Source organism: Argopecten irradians, chromosome 13 (genome assembly GCF_041381155.1).
Source record: "Argopecten irradians isolate NY chromosome 13, Ai_NY, whole genome shotgun sequence".
NCBI classification, from domain to species: Eukaryota; Metazoa; Mollusca; class Bivalvia; order Pectinida; family Pectinidae; genus Argopecten; species Argopecten irradians.
Window position 1 is genome coordinate 30,038,759 of NC_091146.1, and position 19,944 is coordinate 30,058,702.

General features: G+C 38.6%; 2 protein-coding genes across 2 annotated transcripts; both read left to right on the forward strand.

Moving 5' to 3' along the window:
* Positions 1–10,823: 10,823 nt before the first annotated feature.
* Positions 10,824–15,150, forward strand: LOC138306243 (uncharacterized). Its single transcript, XM_069246640.1, has 2 exons — positions 10,824–12,491; positions 14,201–15,150. The coding sequence occupies exon 1, from the start codon at positions 11,104–11,106 to the stop codon at positions 12,448–12,450; it is 1,347 nt and encodes a 448-aa protein (XP_069102741.1). The 5' UTR covers positions 10,824–11,103; the 3' UTR covers positions 12,451–12,491; positions 14,201–15,150.
* Positions 13,311–14,576, forward strand: LOC138305795 (uncharacterized). The gene has a single exon (XM_069246063.1). It carries the CDS (start codon positions 13,311–13,313, stop codon positions 14,574–14,576), a length of 1,266 nt encoding a protein of 421 aa, XP_069102164.1.
* Positions 15,151–19,944: the final 4,794 nt, after the last annotated feature.

Consider the following 19,944-nt stretch of genomic DNA (forward strand, 5'->3'; position numbering starts at 1 on the left):
CCAACATACATATATGATTAGGTTTGTTATGATCTTTGCGCGAGATTATTTCGTCCCCTGAAATTCAGTCAAAAGACAGTATTCTAAATTTAGTCGCCGTTTAGCAAGTAATCGGGTGTTGCCCAAGGATCCTTATTCAAACATGACCTTTTATGACCTTTTATGGGATGCTGTTAGATCCTCTTTTTAACCGAGCGAGTACGGTGCGACATACACGATTGTGAAGCTCTACCTGCATTGCCATACCGGCTTCCCGTCTTATTTTACAACGACTCCTGTTACAAACGTGCAATATAGCGCCTGGGTCGATGTGACTTGGCGGACAATACCTATTCTTTTTTCTCTCTTGGCCTCTTTCTGTAGTTCTGTGACATTAATATATTACTTGGAAGTTGTACATATCTTATTCATAATTCTCATAGCATTATGTTGACGGGGTAAATAAATTTACATTTTGGACGAAATGACTTAAATACACGAAAACTCTTGCAAACCTTTTCGTCATCATTTTCATTAATACAATTTATGAGGCTTGATATTGTCTATAACGTTGCTAAATCTAACAAGATTTGATGCAAAAACTGCTTCCATTCGGTTATAGTCATCGACAGGTAGACTGTACGAATTGGTATGTTTAATACCTGTATCCTATCAGTTAAAACGATTACACTGGTAAAACGGCCGAGCTAAAACTTTCTCACTGGGACTAACGTAAGGTCTAATTCACGTACCATACCTTTTTTTAACAGCTATGGTCATGTAAGGACGGCCTCCCATGTATGCGGTGTGTTGCATGTATGTTGTACGGGGTGCATGTTTTTGGGAGACTGCGGTATATTCATGTTGTGTCTTCTTGTATAGTGGAACTGTTGCCCTTTTTATAGTGCTATATCACTGAAGCATGCCGCCGAAGACACCAAGCAACACACCACACCCGGTCACATTATACTGACAACGGGCGAACCAGTCGTCCCACTCCCTTGTATGCTGAGCGCCAAGCAGGAGCAGAAACTACCACTTTTATAGACTTTGGTGTGTCTCGGCCAGGGGACAGAACCCAGAGCCTTCCTCACAGGGGCGAACGCTCAACTCAAGGCCAAAAGTGAGGCGGTGCCAAGGGAGGCATTAGGAAAGATAAAGTCAGTTAGGAAGAAGAGAAAAGATAAGATCCTAAATTTAGTCGCCTTTTACGATCATGCAATAGGGGCAGCAGGTACAATTCTAACGCCCTACCTGCAGGGGCACGTACCATACCCGATAGCGTTTGTGCGAACGTTTGACGTCATTACAACACTAATAGTCACTACAGTCCGGCACAAGCGTTATCAGGCATCACATAATATGCAATCTGATTAAAATACACATCCCAGGTTCTGGCAAGGGGTTTCGGGCCTTATAGGCATAAATACCACATGCAAGAAATAAAGAACTCGCGTGAACGTTTCTATAAGTTTTATTAATTCTTTTATAGGTGAAAGGTGACATACATTGTACACACACGTGCACGCCGCCCTCTTACCTAGACCGCCGCTAGGACACTTACACTTAGAAAGGGACAGCACCCGGCTTCTTCCCAACAATGCACGCACATATTACACTCACAAGGAGGACATCTACTGGACAGCCTTAGCTCAACGAAGCTACTCTAGACTGTCCAGCGGTCACACGTGCGCCGGTGGTATATTGACCCAGCTGGGCCAATCACCGGCGCCGACAGATACCCCCCCCCCCCCCCCCTCACTTACATCCAATCACACGACATCTCACGCACGACGGAAATACACACATACAACATGGTGGACATGGTACACAACAGACGAGAGGTCCCAGTGACGACAACATATAATCGTTATATTTACAGGTAAACATTCACAATCGTTCCAATACAGCACACATACACACACTAGCTTCATCACATACTCTCGCGCATCCAGTAGGCCCACATCATGCATTCCATGGCGAACTTTCACACACCACCTTCCCTTTTTAGGAAAATAATAATTTTCCTTTAAATAAACAAATTAATCATTTAGAAAGGTGTATTGACCAGGAAGAAACCCATTATATTCAAAATTTACTTTAACAATAACAATTTAACAATAGAAATTAACAATTAACATTATGTAAATCGGTTATAATACAATTTAACCAACAAAAAAATATTTATTCACCCTCAAGGTTCCAGTTAGATATGTATATATATATCTACCCCACAACGTTTGTATATGTATATCAATATCAAAAAGTATATTAATATCAAAAATATAAAACAATTAACTGGACAATACTATATAACAATTAATCATTCAACAACATAAATCAACAACAGATCAATCAAACGAAAAAAAATTGTCATTTAACAGTCTAATGCCACATGTCGTCGACATACTTGAGGAGATCCTCATCATGCAAAGGAGTCCTCTTAACAGGTATCTGGACGGAGCCTGGGGAGATGTAGCGACGGTTCATCAGTCTCTCCTCACGAATATACAGCCCTGGGGCTTCGGTATTTGGAGTGTGATGGATCTTCCTGAGGTGCCAGCAAACCTGGTTCTTCCGAATGTGCGCAAACCGACAGCTCGGGCACCAGTATTTCACCACTGTACGGACGTGTATTTCTACCCAATGCCGAAGCATTCCATAGTAGGCTTGGAAAAACGTATTTCCACACTGGGGCACAGGACAGGTCATTCCCCCCTCTACCCAAACAGGTTTATCTTTTAAAATATCCTTGACCTCCGCTTCCGTCACAGTAACCTCCACCACGTCGGCGTGATTTGACATCTGTAATAATTTAATAAATAACCTTTCTATACAGACCGAGGTCTTCTGGTTCCAATTATATCTACTAACTGTATAATCAATGACACTTTAATATTAATAAAATAATGAAGTACAAGATTTTTTTTTACACTATACCTATGTGTTTTGTTCCGTTTTTTGTTTCTATATTTTCACTTGCAGTTTACTGGTGCACAACATAAAACAACAGACAACACACGAGGTCTCTATGTGGGGCTATATAGAACTTTAGGGCGGATCTCACGGCCGAAACGACTAAATGTCTTCACTGGAGTATGAGGGGGAGAATTGTTTACTCCACCAATGTCACGGTCATTGTCAAGGTCATGGCCAGTCGTCAAATTTGTCAAGGTCATCGTCTCGGCTGACCTGGGGAGATTCAGATATAGCATCTTCTTTCTCCTCCCAAGCCAAAGGAATGTGATCCCCCTCATAGGGTTTTAAGTGATCGACATGAACAGGTGACGTATGAGCGCTGGGTTTAAGCTGTATGATATATGTCAATGGAGACTGTTTTTCCACTACTTTGTAAGGACCTGCCCACCCCTTTCCTAACTTACATGAAAGTGCTTGGGGATACCACCTCCAAACAAAATCCCCAACCTCATAAACTCGAGGTTTAAGTCCCTGGTCAAAATAATTTTTCTGACGCTCTGCAGATTTCTGTAAGTGCTTAGCTACAAAATCAAACGTTGTACACATAATATGCCTAAGCCAATTCACATATAGATTGGGACATACAGGGTGTGGTTCAGGGGAGGGAACTCCCATGCCTATATCTAATGGACAGTTTGTTTCTCTACCTAACATGACTAAGTTCGGACTACAGCCTGTACTTCTCTGAGCTGTTGCTCGGTATGCCATAAGGACATACAGTAAATGATCATCCCAGTCGTCATAATCAGCCTTCACATAAGCACTTAGCATTTGGATAAGGGTACGGTTAAACCGTTCTACTAGACCATTTTGTTGGGGTCTGAAACCACAAGTTCTCTTTTTTTCTATACCCAATCTTTGACATAGAAGGGAAAATAAATGACCTTCAAACTCTGCACCCCGATCAGTTAGAATCTCAAATGGCACCCCGAATCTGCTAATAAATTCAGAACACAGCTTGTCAGCCACTGTAATAGCTGTATGATTTGGAAGGGCATATGCTTCAACCCACTTTGAAAAATAATCACACAACACCATTATACAGCAGTTAACATTGTTTGTTACAGGAATACCACTTAAGATGTCTATGGAGATCCTATCAAGTGGGCGGGATACCTGATCTTGTGTGGGATGTAATGGGGCCTTTCCCATACCTGGACCGGGTTTACGCTGTGCACAAATATTGCTTTTTCTGCACCATTTCCTCACATCATCAGACAGGCCAGGCCAATAGAACCTTCTCCGTATCTGTGACAGAGTTTTATCTTTACCTAAATTACCTGCAGTGGGACTGTCATGAAGTTGATACAAGATCTGCTCTCTAACACAAGCAGAGGCGACAACTCTGTATAGACTATTACCATCTTGCCCTTTATCTACCACATATAACAACTCATCCTCTTGTAAGGAAATTCTATCCCACATTTGACAAAATAAGCGCACCTCGAAAGAAAAACCAAGCATTTCATCTCGTTTTGGTTTAGTTGACCTATCAGCCTTAAGTTGTTTAAACTTAGCAATATTTGGGTCCCTAGCTTGTTCAGCTTTCAGCTTCACAACTCCCCATGTATCTAACCAATTCGAGAAAAGTTGCTGGCTCTCCATTTCAGACATACTTGTTTCGTCTACTGAGGAGACAACATGAACAGAAGAAGTTACACAGTCAGGACACTCTGATCTACCACACTGTTTCCTAGGCCTACGTGATAACCCGTCAGCATTTCCATGCTGAGAACCTGGACGATGCTGGATTTCATAAGCATACATGTCTACAACACTAATCCACCTAGCCAACAGCCCTTCTGGCTCCTTAAAGTTTTTTTAACCATGTTAAGGATGCATGATCCGTACGGATGATGAAATGGGTACCTGCGATATAATGCCTAAAATGTTTCAAAAAGGTAACAACAGCTAGTAGCTCTCTACGAGTGGTACATTGACCCAGCTGGGCCAATCACCGGCGCCGACAGATAGACACCCCCCCCCCCCCCCTCACTTACATCCAATCACACGACATCTCACGCACGACGGAAATACACACATACAACATGGTGGACATAGTACACAACAGACGAGAGGTCCCAGCGACGACAACATATAATCATTATATTTACAGGTAAAACATTCTCACTCCTAACTCACAATCGTTCCAATTCAGCACACATACACACACTAGCTCCATCACATACTCTCGCGCATCCAGTAGGCCCACATCATGCATTCCATGGCGAACTTCCACATATAAAGGATCCGACAATATCCCATAGGAGGTCACGTCCAGATGACCTTTATACCACGTGGTCTTCATATCCGATACATTTTCTACACCTGTCACATCCATTGAAAACGAAATTTCGTCCCAGTATACATAAACAATTAGCTTTATTGTGCTCTTTGGGCGAGATGACTACGTAAACCAAAATGATTTTGACAGTTCTTTCAAACTATTTCGTCCCTGAAATTCACTGTCAAAATTTTGCAAGTAGCAATTTGATTGGCCATTTCCAAAGGTCACCTGGACATGACCCCTAATGGGATTTTCTCAGATCCTCTTATCAAACGTAGTAATAATAAGGATCTGTATTTTAATCAGATTGCATAATGTGTGAGTTAGTGACCTCCCCGACCTACTACATGTCGACCGGGCTTGACAACCTCTAGACAGGTTAAAGTCGGCCTTATTATATATTCACAAGTAAATTATTTAAAATAAAAAAAAATGACCTTCATTCAAGGTCACTGGGGTCAAATAGGGTTAAAGCTTTAAACGACTTCTTATGAATAAGTAAGAGGCCTTTAGACATATGACATGCTGGGATGAATGACTACCAAATTTGTTCAAATGAATGACCTTGATTTTCATTTAAGTTCACAGGGGCCAAATAGGCTAAAAACCTTCAAAGGACTTCTTATGAATAACTGAGGCCTAGAGACCTGACATTGTGCCTGTGACATGCTCGGACGAATGGCTACCATGTTGGTTCAATTGAATGACATTGACCTTCAATATAGGTTACAGGGGTCAAATAGTCTAAAATTTTCTTAAATACTTCTTGTGAATAACCAAGAGGCCGAGAGACATGATATTGGATTTGTAGCATGTTGGGGATCAAGGGACCTTCATTGATGGTCTAATTCATCAAATATTTCAGAATCTGAACTTCTTCTAATAATGAGTTCTTTTGTATTGCTTTAATTGTTTGTCACCACTATATTCTTTGAGCACATCACTTTCGGACTTGAGTTGAGCGGTCGCCCATGTGAGGAAGGCTCTGGGTTCTGTCCCCTGGCCGAGACACACCAAAGTCTATAAAAGTGGTAGTTACTGCTCCTGCTTAGCGCTCATCATACAGGGAGTGGGACGACTGGTTCGCCCGTTGTCAGTACAATGTGACCGGGTGGGGTGTGTTGCAAGGTATCTTCGGCGGCATGCTTCAGTGTTATAAGCACTATAAAAAGGGCAACAGTTCCACTATACAGGAAGACACAACACGAATATACTGCAGTCTCCCAAAACACGCACCTCGCACAACATACACGCAACACACCGCATACATGGGAGGCCGTCCTTACATGACCATAGCTGTTAATAGGACGTTAATTAATCAAACAAACAAACAAACAAATCTCTGTTCAAGAGACAAATTAATGTCTGATGTTCACAATACTAATCTTGTTATTTTCTAGATTTGAAGTTAAAGGTTCAATCAAGTCTCCATCTTGCATCGATTCCAAGAACTTTTCAGGAATATCTAGTAATTTTTGCAAGTCATTCAGAAAGATGGTGAGTTTGTCTTCTTTGTCACTTTGAATGATGCAGACAGCATACGCATACAATGTGGTTTCATCAGTTCCTTCTCTATACTGTGGACAATTACCACGAACAGTTACTTTTTCTTCTTGCAGCCTACAAAATATTGTTTTATGAATAAATACGCACACAGTGATGATTTTTATATGTTAAAAATATCAAATTATGTTTGAAGATACTGATCCAATACGAGTAATTTTTAGCTGATGGGCGCAGGGCAATGAAATGATGAACTTTGTAACCTTTGAACATGGATTTTAAAAAAAATGACATCATAGTGGATGCTGCACATAATATTTGAAACATGCAGTCGCTTTGAGCTACTTTTTGAAAAAAATAGTCCGAGGGCAATTAAGATTGACATCCTTGATGGACTTTGTATACTGATTTTGATTTTTGCTAAATTAGGTCACTGTGACCTACTGTTTGAAAAATTATCCTAGGACAACAAAAATTAACATCTATGATGCTGAATTTGACTTTTGCAAAAGTAGGTCTCTGTGACCTACTTTAGAAACAAATAGTTCAGAGCAATTGAAATTAACATTTTTATACACTTACAATGCTGATTATAATTTTTTTCAAAATTAGGTCACTGATTTTCGAAAAAAAAAATGTCTAAGGACTATGGCAATTAGCATCTATGGTCTGTTATATGTGAATATGGCATATTCTTAATATTTTCATATTACATGGGATTGAAACATGTTAGAGTTAAAAGTAACTTTAGTATTTTGTTCAATGAATGGTGTTAACCTTGATCTAATTAAATATAGTAAACGTAAATAATCTTTAAACACTCATTTTCAAACTGAAAAATCATCATATTGTAGATATGATCTAAAATTAATAGCCTGCCAGCTATGTGGCCATTGGCCCCTTGTTATAAATACTGTATGGTCCCCCACAGATCTGTGACATACCTATAGAGTGAACCCCTCAATAATCCAGTCGTCAAATATTCTGGAAAACTCACAATCGGATGATGTTAGTCGTTACGTGTCAACACAAAATCAAGGGCAGCTTCTGTAATAAAACAAACAAACCTCGCACTCGTTCCATCCCACATACATGGAAGGCCGTCCATACACGACCTTGACTGTTAATGGGGCGTTAACTAACAATTATTCAAACACAAACAAAATTGTCCTTGAAAAATATGTCACAGAACCTTTATATACAAGAAACTCCTCAGTTGCATGGATAACTTAATTCAATCCATATTCTTGCGATGGGCTTTCGAATAAATATCCATAAGTCTATACCAACTATGAGCATTATCCTCTAGCACTACCAAGGCATTGATACTTTTGTAGTTCTATAGCTTTACCACTGTAGACATGGGTGTCTAAATTCAATCCTAACTCTTGCATTGGGGTTTCCAATATTATATCCATAATTCTATACCAGCTATGAACATTTTCCTCTAGAACTACCAAGGCATTGGTACTTTGTAGTTCTATAGCTTCACAACTGTAGGCATGGGTGTCTAAATTCAATCCTAATTGTTGCGATGGGCATTCCAATAAATATCCATAATTCTATACCAGCTATGAGCATTATCCTCTTGCACTACAAAGGCATTGATGCTTTGTAGTTCTATAGCTTCACTACTGTAGGCATTGATGTCTAACTTCAATCCTAAATCTTGCGTTGGGATTTCCAATAAATATCCGTAATTCTATACCAATTATGAGCATTATCCTCTAGTATTACCAATGGATTGATACTTAGTTCTATAGCTTCACCACTGAAGGCATGGATGTCTAAATTCAATCCTAATTCTTGCGATGGGCTTTCCAATAAATATCATAATTCTATACCAACTATGAGCATTATCCTCTAGCACTACCAAGGCATTGATACTCTGTAGTTCTATAGCTTTACCACAGTAGACATGGATGTCTAAATTCAATTCTAATTCCTGCGATGGGCTTTCCATTAAATATCCATAATTCTATACCAACTATGAGCATTTTCCTCTAGCACTACCAAGGCATTGGTACTTTGTAGTTCTATAGCTTCCCCCCACTGTAGGCATGGATGTCTTAATTCAACCTAAATCTTGCGATGAGCTTTCCAATAAATATCCATAATTCTATACCAACTACAGTCAAACTTTTTGTCTGGTCCCGAATTTCATCACTATATAACATTACTAACTAACCCATGTATGAATCGAAGTTCTCGATGTATCAAACTTTTTTCATGGACCATTTGTTATAGAATCATAGGTAACTGACACTCGATGATTCAAATAAAAATTTACCTGTACAGATCAGGTGTTCGCCGATACCCCGCGGCATGCCGTCCATAGCTGTTAATAGGACGTTAATTAATCAAACAAACAAACAAACAAACAAGCCGTCACGCCTAGCTGTCCCTTCGCCGGACAATAGGGATTTTGACAGCTTGTGTTGCTTGCTTGATATCATCAAGATAATTAATATCACTAATCAGGCCGATACCCGGTGCTTTGTTTTTACAAGCTGCGTTATTAAATCATTAGTACGGCAAAGATACAGTTAGTCGTTTTTGATGTTCGCCGCCGCCATTGGTAGCGGTTTGTAGAATTTACGGAACGGTAAATAGCGAGCCACATTATAAGTAATTCATACTCAAAACTGTTAAATTGCAAAACTTTGGCATAAATACTGGAGCAACTCGATCATTCTAAAGCGAAGTATTTTGTAGGTGTTGTAGCGCTTTCGGTTTCTCCTTTTTAGTTTCGTTTTTAACGTGTTTTCGTTTTTTTATTCATTCCGCAATGTTACCCATCGCTTAAATAGTCATCAAACGAACACATGTACATGAGTTAGGCCTATTACACGTAAGTCTTGTTTATAATATACATATGTATTGCTAACGATAGCAATACATGTGATTAATTGCATACTTCGTTTTTATTTTGTTTTGCTTGTGGTAAATGCAATGATTTAAAGTTTACGGAACGGAGACAACATGTACACAACTACCACAGTTGGTCATGGTAAAAAAAAACATCGGTCTAATTTCAACCACGAATAATTCGAAGTCTCGATGTTTCGAAGTTTTTCTGACGGTCCCTTGAACTTCGATACATCAAGGTTTGACTGTGTGAGCATTATCCTTTAGCACTACCAAGGCACACTGAAGGCATGGGTGTCTAAATCCAATCCTAATTCTTGCGATGGGCATTCCAATAAATATCCATAATTCTATACCAGCTATGAGCATTATCCTCTAGCACTACCAAGGCATTGATACTTTGTAGTTCTATAGCTTCACCACTGTTCCTCCGGTTCAAAAGAATATCAATGGAAGTCCTCCATGGACTGACCTGGTGTATTAGGAATGAAGTTGTATTTACATTATGACGTTGCGACTCTGGGATTCTACCTCTATTATATACAAGTAAACGAAAGAAAAGAAGTCAACAAATATGGTTTGACAGGCTTGATAATTTATTAACATAGAGAAAAGAAAATGGCCAGTTACACCACATATAGACCTTTCTTAATATTAGCTCACGAATATTCATACATAAACCAGACCGAGGCGAAGAGAGCAAGCGTCCTTAGTAATACACATGCAGCAATAATGGCTTCATCAAACAGTGATAGTGATCTAGATTTCATTCCATCGCTTACATTTTCTTTCGTGGAAAATTATATCCAAAAACAAAAAAAAAATCCTCAGGACAGAAGAGCATGAATAAAGGGTTGAAGTTCTTTAGCGAAGGATATATTCAAGAGTTGAGAGGTAAGCTGTCAATAAAATGTGCATGCAAAACCTAATGTCCATTTCATATACCCCCTCAGCTCTGGTCTCAGATTTAGTAACTAAGGCAAAGCAACCTGAAATGTTGAAACATGTCCCTTTTATCGCTCTGCTACACATGGACATATAATAGGGAGTCGAGAAGGCATAGGAGCAGAAACAGGAGCATTAAGTCCTTGGATAACCAGATATGAAATTGGCCCAAAACAAAGCACAGGAAATTTGCCCAAGTTATAATTTTTCTACTTATGGTATGAAGAGAACATGAAAATCTAACACTTAAATCTTGTTCCATGAACTTAACCTACTTAGGGTCCAAATGAGATGACGTCAGAGTCACGTGATTCAGAGACTAGAGTTATTTGGATTCAGTTAGCAGTTTTATTTTCTACTCCTGTTTTTACCGTTTATTTTCGAGGATATCTACGTTTTCTGTGATCAAGATTACTAGATCTGGACTTACGAGTTTACACTCGTTATTTTAACAGTGATCTCAGGACAGCCGACCCTCGTGGTCCTTTGTTTTGATTGTTTTGGGTCATCGCTTCGAGGTCATCTCGTGAACTGTCGACGTCATGGCTGACCCTCAACGATTGACTCTTGTAAACACCATTTCTGGTGGTAATGACTCGACCATTTCTGGTCACATACCTCCCATTGCTGGGAACGTCTCCAATAACGGAGCGGCATCTCTGCCAACTGTGATAACGTGTGACTCGCTCACAACACAGGCCACGATCACCAATGTGGATAATCGCCATTTTGACGGGTTACTTCCGGCATCTTCATCAAGCAGCATAAATTATGCAAATGACCGGACTCCGCGAGATCTCGCGAGTTTCACAGCGAATTCCCGAGACAATACGGGATCCATCATGGCTGCGCCCGTACAACAAAACAACACGGGTTTAACTGACGATTTTCGGCAGCAATTACTGGCTCAAAATCAATCAATGCTGATGATTTTGTCACAACTTACAAAGAATCAGACAGCGATTCACAGTGAAACGCCGACGACACCGTGTACGAACAATATAGACAATTTTAGCGACCTTCTGTCCAACGATGACAGTGTTGATGATCACCGGTCCCTACACGAGGTAAGCTCCGATGAAGAAGATACAGACTTCGATACTCACGATTTCTTAAAAGATCTTGATCAACAATTTAGTAAAGACAACACTTTCTCGCCGAAAGTACACGACGGGTTGGCTAAAATAGTGAATGACGGATTCAAACGTCAGTTAGATCATAAACAACGGAAAGAAATTTTCCAAAAACATTTGTGCCCGGAGAACTGCAATTCCCTAGTGGTTCCAAAAATCAACAACAACGTCCTAAACACGCTGAAGAGTTCCCACAGGAATAGAGACAGTGGTCTCAGATTGACACAAACTTACATTTGTGGAGCAATGTATCCGCTAATTCACCTCACTAACATCTTGACACAAGGCAGTAAAGGACTACCGCCGACAGCAGTGAAAGACTGTCTGTCACTGGCCCATGACACATTTCGACTTTTACAAGTGGGGTTCAGTGACGTAACCTACAGAAGACGTCAGGCCTTAAAACCAATCTTACACCCTGACTTCAAAGCTCTCTGCGATAGTACAGAACCACCAACACAATGGTTGTTGGGTGATGACCTGGAAAACAAAATCAAAGAACTGTCAGATGCACAACGCATCAGCAAAAAACTGGAAAAGCCCAAATCCCTATCGTCTAATAGATATTCACCATACCAAACCTACAACTCTGGCAACCGAGGTGGTGGTTATCAATCCACATCATCCACACGTGGAGGACGTCATTATCAAGGACAACATCAACGCCATAACTCGAACACGCATAGAGGCAGAGGAAACCACCATAAACCCAGCCATTTTTTAGGGGATCGTCAGAAACAAAAGAAAAAAGAATGACAAATACTTCCCAAGAACTGGAGAAGAGGGATTCACCAAATGTAAGTACAGATCGAGACATCTTATCAAATCTTGTCCATACACCTGAGAATTTTCATGCTGGGAAGGTCAGTCTGTACACAGATGCGTGGAAATGTATTACATCTGATCGTTGGCTATTATCTCAACTACAAGGATATTCCATAGAATTTGTGCAAATTCCGTACCAACACAAACACCCACCTAATATTAGGTTTTCTCAGGAAGAACAAACATTCATTCATGAACAAATGAACAAATTGATAGAGAGAAAAGTGGTAGAACCTGTGGGACCTTCAGACAGAACATCATCAGAGTTCATATCCAACATTTTTCTAAGACCAAAAAAGGATGGGTCATATAGACTTATTTTAAATCTCAAAATACTGAATAATGATGTGGAACACATCCATTTTAAGATGGAAACGCTGAAATCGGCCATAACGCTTATGACAAGTGACTGTTGGTTTGCATCTATAGACTTAAAAGATGCTTACTATTCAATACCTATTCATAACGCGGACAAGAAATATCTCAGATTTATCTGGAATGAGACTTGTTACCAATTCTGTTGTTTACCATTTGGATTGAGCTCTGCGCCACGCGTTTTCACGAAAATCATGAAACCAGTGTTTTCATCATTGCGAAAACAAGGACATGCCAATGTTGCTTACATAGATGACACTTTATTAGCTAGCAAAACAAAGAAGGTCTGTCACAAGAACATTCAGGACACAGTACTCCTTCTCGATTCCTTAGGATTAACTATACACCCAGACAAGTCAGTACTGATACCAACACAAGAAATTGTTTTCTTAGGGTTTATACTTAATTCTAAGACAATGACTATAAAGTTAACACCAGAAAAAGCAGTAGACATACAGAAGAGATGTCGTGAGATGTTAGAACGTCATGAATATTCCATTCGACTATACACCCAACTGGTAGGCAAACTAGTAGCCTGTGAACCCGCGGTTCCTCATGCAGCGCTATTTTATAAGCCATTGGAACACGAAAAAGACAGTGCTCTTAAAGCAGCTAAAGGCAATTTTGAGGAGAAGATGACATTATCTTCCACGGCTAAACAAACAATTTCATGGTGGATAGACAACATTGCAGATAGCAAAAAACCAGTTCACTTCAATCCTCCTGATATTTCACTCGAATCGGACAGCTCAAGTACAGGATGGGGTGGCCTTGTTCGTGGTGATGAAAGGCTAAAAACTGGAGGTCATTGGTCGTACACTGAACAATCTCAACATATCAACTATCTTGAACTTCAGGCAGCTTTTCTCACACTTCAGTGTTTCTGCAGTACAAAGTCAAACATTCATGTTCGATTATATCTAGACAATACGGTGGCCGTGAACTACATCAACAATATGGGTGGTAAGACTACCGCCTTAACCACCTTAACACAGAACATTTGGATGTGGTGTATACGTCGTGACATTTGGTTATCTGCATGTCATGTTCCAGGTGTACAAAATACAGAAGCTGATAAACTCTCTCGTTCATTATCGGACGACATGGAATGGTCTTTGGACACATCTATTTTTGAACGCATCTGTGTACAATTTGACACTCCCTGCATTGATCTTTTTGCGACTCGAGTTAATGCTAAAGTTGACACTTACATTTCTTACTTACCTGATCCAACGGCTGTGGCCATTGATGCGTTTACAATTTCATGGTCACAATATAATGTTTGTTATGCATTTCCTCCCTTCAGTGTTCTCGGACGTGTTCTACAGAAGATGGAGGAGGAACAGACAGACCTGATTCTGGTGGCGCCACTATGGACAACACAACCATGGTTTCCAACATTACTACATTTATTGGTGGACACGCCGGTTCTACTACCCAACAGACGTCCGATCTTACATCTGGCCAACAATCCATCCAAGAGACATCCCATCAGGACTCTTCGACTGACAGCCTGCAGATTGTCCGGGATAACCTCAAAGAGAGAGGAATTCCAGAGGCAACTGCAGAGATCATCTTGGCAGCTTGGAGAGATTCCACCAGGAAACAATACGGGGTCCATCTCCGCAGATGGTTGTCATTTTGTAGTGAACGGGAAAGTGATCCGCTTTGTCCATCTCTAAATAGTGCATTAGAGTTTCTGCAGCAGATGTTTGATAGGAATCTTAGTTATAGCTCCATTAACACTGCAAAATCCTTTATAAGTTCCTTGTTAGAAATAACTAACTCTAACAACATTATGCAAGACAAAATAATACATCGATTCATGAAAGGTGTTTTTCAAAAACGTCCAGCGTTGCCTAGATATTCAGACACTTGGGATGTTTCGATCGTATTAGGATACCTTGAAACTTTAAACCCTGTACATACCATCTCTTTTCGTTTACTTTCATACAAACTGATTATGTTGTTAGCCATATTGACTAGTCAACGTTGTCAGACTTTACATTTGTTTGATATAAATGATATAAGTGTGTCGTCAGATTGTGTGACAATAAGAGTGACAGAGTTGTTGAAACAATCACGTCCAGGACATCACCTGGAACCAATTCGGTTGAAAGCTTTTTCAACAGATCATAGACTATGTGTGGTTAAAACTCTCCAGGAGTACCTTAAACGTACACAGGAAATGCGCACGGAGAGTCAAACTCGACTCTTTCTCGCTATCAACTCACCCCATCAACCGGTATGCAAACAGACACTATTTAATTGGATTAAAACCGTTTTGATGTTGGCAGGTGTAGACATATCTATCTACAAATCACATAGCACCAGAAGCGCGTCCGTATCGGCGACAAACAAGGCACATGTGCCAATTTCAGTTATCCTCAAAACTGCTGGTTGGGCAAATGACAATGTTTTCAAAAAATTTTATAACAGAGAACTCCATACCAATGCAGCAGTGGATGATCCAAGTGTGTGCGAAAGCATCCTCTCGAACTATGCAGACAAACAATGACAATTTTCATCCTGTAGATCATACATCAGAGTTAACTAAATCAGTTTCTTAAGAGACTATGTTCATGTATATATGTTTTTAGTTGATGTATAAAAAATTTTTCTAGAGTTAAAGCTGTGTTGTTTGATTTTATGCAATTTGATCTGTTTACAACACGAACAATCACCTCTAAAATCTCATTTGGACCCTAAGTAGGTTAAGTTCATGAATTGGAAATTAAATGAGCTTTCTTCGAAAGCGAAATTTGAGATAAATTCCATGAACTTAACTTCTACTTAGGGTTCAATTGCCCAACCCTTTCCCTCCCTAGATCAAATTCGTGATTATTCGTGTTGTACTCTGAAGACTGAATCACGTGACTCTGACGTCGTCTCAATTGAACCCTAAGTAGAAGTTAAGTTCATGGAATTTATCTCAAATTTCGCTTTCGAAGAAAGCTCATTTAATTTCCAATTCTAATAATCCTGCTCGAAGGCGACATACAAATAAAAATAGCTCGTCAATAAGTAACACAGAACGCTTTCTATCACTAAGACTAATAGTTTCATTACTTTTATAATACGCACTCTGCATATTTTAAGCGCTAGGCTGTATACATTCAAAAAATGCAAGAAAAAGCGAATAGGTTTGAAATCCAGTATGAAATAAAATCAAAGAATCATCCGTTGAAAATCGATTAACACAAAGTCGTTCGATATTGATCTGCTGACGTAAACATGTCATATCTTTCTCTTTTTTTCTCTTAATTCATATTTAAGGTTACTAATTTGGTTTTTAGCTGCAGAACCCTAATTTGACACTGTCTTCTGAGTCGGCAGCAGCTTCGTTAGGTTCTGTTTCCATAGGCGCTTACTGGTAGTCTCTTTTGGAGTAATGTTATCACTGTAATATACAAAATAGTTATGCATCAATATTTAATGAATATATGTCTTTTATGTTTAGTAAATTATGCAATCTGATTGAAATACAGATCCTGATAATTACTCCGTTCAATAGTTTGGTTTGTTTATTTTTACGTCCTATTAACAGCCAGGGTCATGTAAGGACGTGCCAGGTTTGTTGGTGGAGGAAAGCCGGAGTACCCGGCAACTGCCCCACATGGGATTCGAACCCGCATCCCAGAGGTGTAGGGCTTGTGGTAATATGTCGGGACATCTTAACCACTCGGCCACCGCGGCCCCCCGTTCAATAGAGGATATCTCTTATCTAACGTAGTGATAATAAGGAACTGTATTTTAAGCAGATTGGTAAATAATGTACATTGTAATTTTATATTTTAATCGAAGTTAAGTGTACCTTTAAGGAGTTTGACTGGTTTCAGATGGCATTTCAAAAACCGTCTGGTGTTAAGTTGTTTATTCCAATCAAGCAGTGAAGGAATGGCTCCATATTTTTACTGGATCCCAACATTTATAATCCTGTTATTTAAAGTCCCATTACCTTTCCGGAGCAAAAAATAAAGGTTTCTTTAAAGGGACTAAATCGCTAAAAAATCATGTAATAAAAGATAAAAAGAATTATAGGACTAAAATTAATTGTAAAAGTTGTGTACTTTGTGTTAATATAACGATTTTGTTCAAAATGGAGAAAAACTGAAAATAAATAGGAACGACCTAGTCACTATTTCATATTATTATCTTTCGGCGAGTGTGTAAACAACCCCTATGTGCATGCGCGACGCGTGAAGATTCCAAACATCTGATCGAAGGAAATCTCATCTGTCTAATGGACATATCTGCTATCGACTGAATACACAAATTTATCGACTACAGGTTCCTGATTACTGTGTTAATCTAATAAACGTTGAAACGTACGCATAAGTTTTGTGAAGAGTTTCTAAGTGTAAATAACTCTATACTGTACAGGTTTTTTGTAGCCATAAAGAAGGATTTTCATTATATTATATGGTTTTATACTTGCTTCTACCATTATTTTATTTTCATTTGTCATGATATTATGTACTATTCCGCTAAACCTGCCAATATTATTAGGCTTTAAAAAATGGCCTAATATATAGACTTTATAATAAGGAAAAAATGGGGAAAAACTAATAATATAGGCATGTTTAGCGGACTAAGTAAGTACATGTATTTCTTTTATCATTATATCAATATTTGACATTCCGTATACATTGTATAGCCCTAGCTATAATATATATCTGTCTAATAGAAATTCCCTATATATCCTTAGTTATAGTGTCTATCCGTCTAATGGACATTCCCCTACATGTCACTAGTTATATAACTTTTTTTCCCATCTGATTTACATTAAAAAATCAGCCAAGCTATATATCTAAATTTTATGTGTACTTTTATGTATTCAAAGCAAAAATATACCTTACATATACATTGTAGACCTGTGTATATGTTTGCTTAATAATGTACATGTACACCTGTATTCATGTATAATATATACATAATTAACGGGTGAAAATACCTCTCAATTCTTGTCATATTTCCATCAAATACTCTAAAGCTTCATAGAACTATGCTGTTTTACTTGGCAATGTAGATTGAATAATTGAACAAGAGAAAATAAGTATTTGTTTTTATTTTTGTTCTGTATAGGAAGGTAAATTTTATTGATACTTTTATCATATACATAAACTTCAGAAGGGGAAATTACTTATGACATGTAATTGTAAATAAACCTACCTTGAATAATGGCTCCTCGTCTCTTATAATTTTAATAATCCACTGCTTTCTGGTATCCTCATCTTTTTGATTATGATGAAAATGTACAGAATCATGATATCTTCCATCAGAAAAACAGCAAGGTACACAACAATGTTTGTTTTTGTTGCATATTACGCTATTGGAAGCCATTGTTTATATGTTGCTACAGTTGCTGTACTCACTAAGCCTCGTTCTGAGTTAGGAATGTTAGGCATGCATATAGTTTGAGAAAGGTCTATAGCGACACACACACACGCTCAGACACAGAATACCGACATTCTCTATATCATATCTATGTAAAAGGCCCTGTATCTGTATAAACGAAAGCGTGCAGCATCCGTGCCTTGTTTTACACTAGTTATATAGGTCTAATTACCTGAATATTGAAGATAAAGCAAATAGCTACCAACCGCTCTACCCAACAGATCTGAGGACACCACATACGACACTATTCAGGATGTTACATTTCTCTTCTTCCTAACTCTAGCCCCTGGGAGAGAAGCACTCTAGTCTATAAAAGTGGTAGTTTCAAACTGTAGACCACCTAGTTAGACCTAAAAACCTTTATTCGAGAAGCATTTGCCAACATCTGGCATCACAAACAACTTTCATGATAAAGAGATATGTGGTAATTTACCAAAATTCTTTTAAAATTTTATTTTTATGATATTAATTTACCAAAATTCTTTTAAAATTTTATTTTTATGATATTTTTTTCTCTCAGAGGCTTGATCATCCCAAAACACCCACCTCGCACAACATACACGCAACACACTGCATATATGGGAGGCCGTCATTACATGACCCTAGCTGTTAGGACGTTGATTAATCAAACAAAACAAAATTATGCTCATGGGATTCACTATCTGTCAAAGGTCCTGAAGACGGTTCCGGTTTAGATGATACTTACATGTAGACATTATGTAAACCATAAGAAAGCAGTAAGTGTATTGACAATGTAATAACTGAATAGTCTAATATCTAATTAAATTGACTCTAATTAAACTAATTAAACTGTTTTAGCTCACCAGGACATAGTCTTTCATGGATTGTAAACAAATATCGCCAGAAATAAATACCCTTTGGTGAATCCTTGAAATCTCTGCTAGTCAAATTGAATTTTGTCCCCAAACCAATTTGAGAAATCCCAGGTGCATTTTGAATGATGGCCGATAGTGAGATATACAAAAAAGTTATAAATGATATAGTTTCATAAGGAGTCAACCTGATTAAACTACAGATCCTTATTATCACTACGTTAGCTAAGAGGCTCATCCTCTATTGAGTCATACTTAAAGATGCTCCACCGCCGACAAATGTTATTTTTTTAACTATCAAAAGCAGCAGCAGACGATTTAGTATTTTTCTTCAGATACAAGAAGCCAATTACTATACAACATAAGCACCATTGAAAAGTTGGAGCTTTTATGTCACTTTAAGATAAAAATAATTAATTGCATCCCGAAAAATCTCCTTGGCACTATATCCTATATGAAATGCAGCACTTTGCGTATGCGCCGAAAACAAAAACAAATATTTAACATTACGTTTTGTGTTAATTTGACATTTATATACACGATTCAACATCAATTATTGTTCAAATGTTGGGTATCATTTATGCTCTATCGACGGTGGAGCATCTTTAATTAATTGTGACATTTTACCATTCTACTTGATAACTGTTCATTTTTGGAAGACCTAGCCAGAGTGCTGTGATTAATGGCTTTACAAATAAAACTGCTGTGTCCAGCACTCTCTTTCATAAGGCACTACCAAGACATACTTTGATATATCATTACCCCTTCCCTTGAATATTTTTTAGTGCAAGTGTACTCATACTATTATTTTCCTTGACGA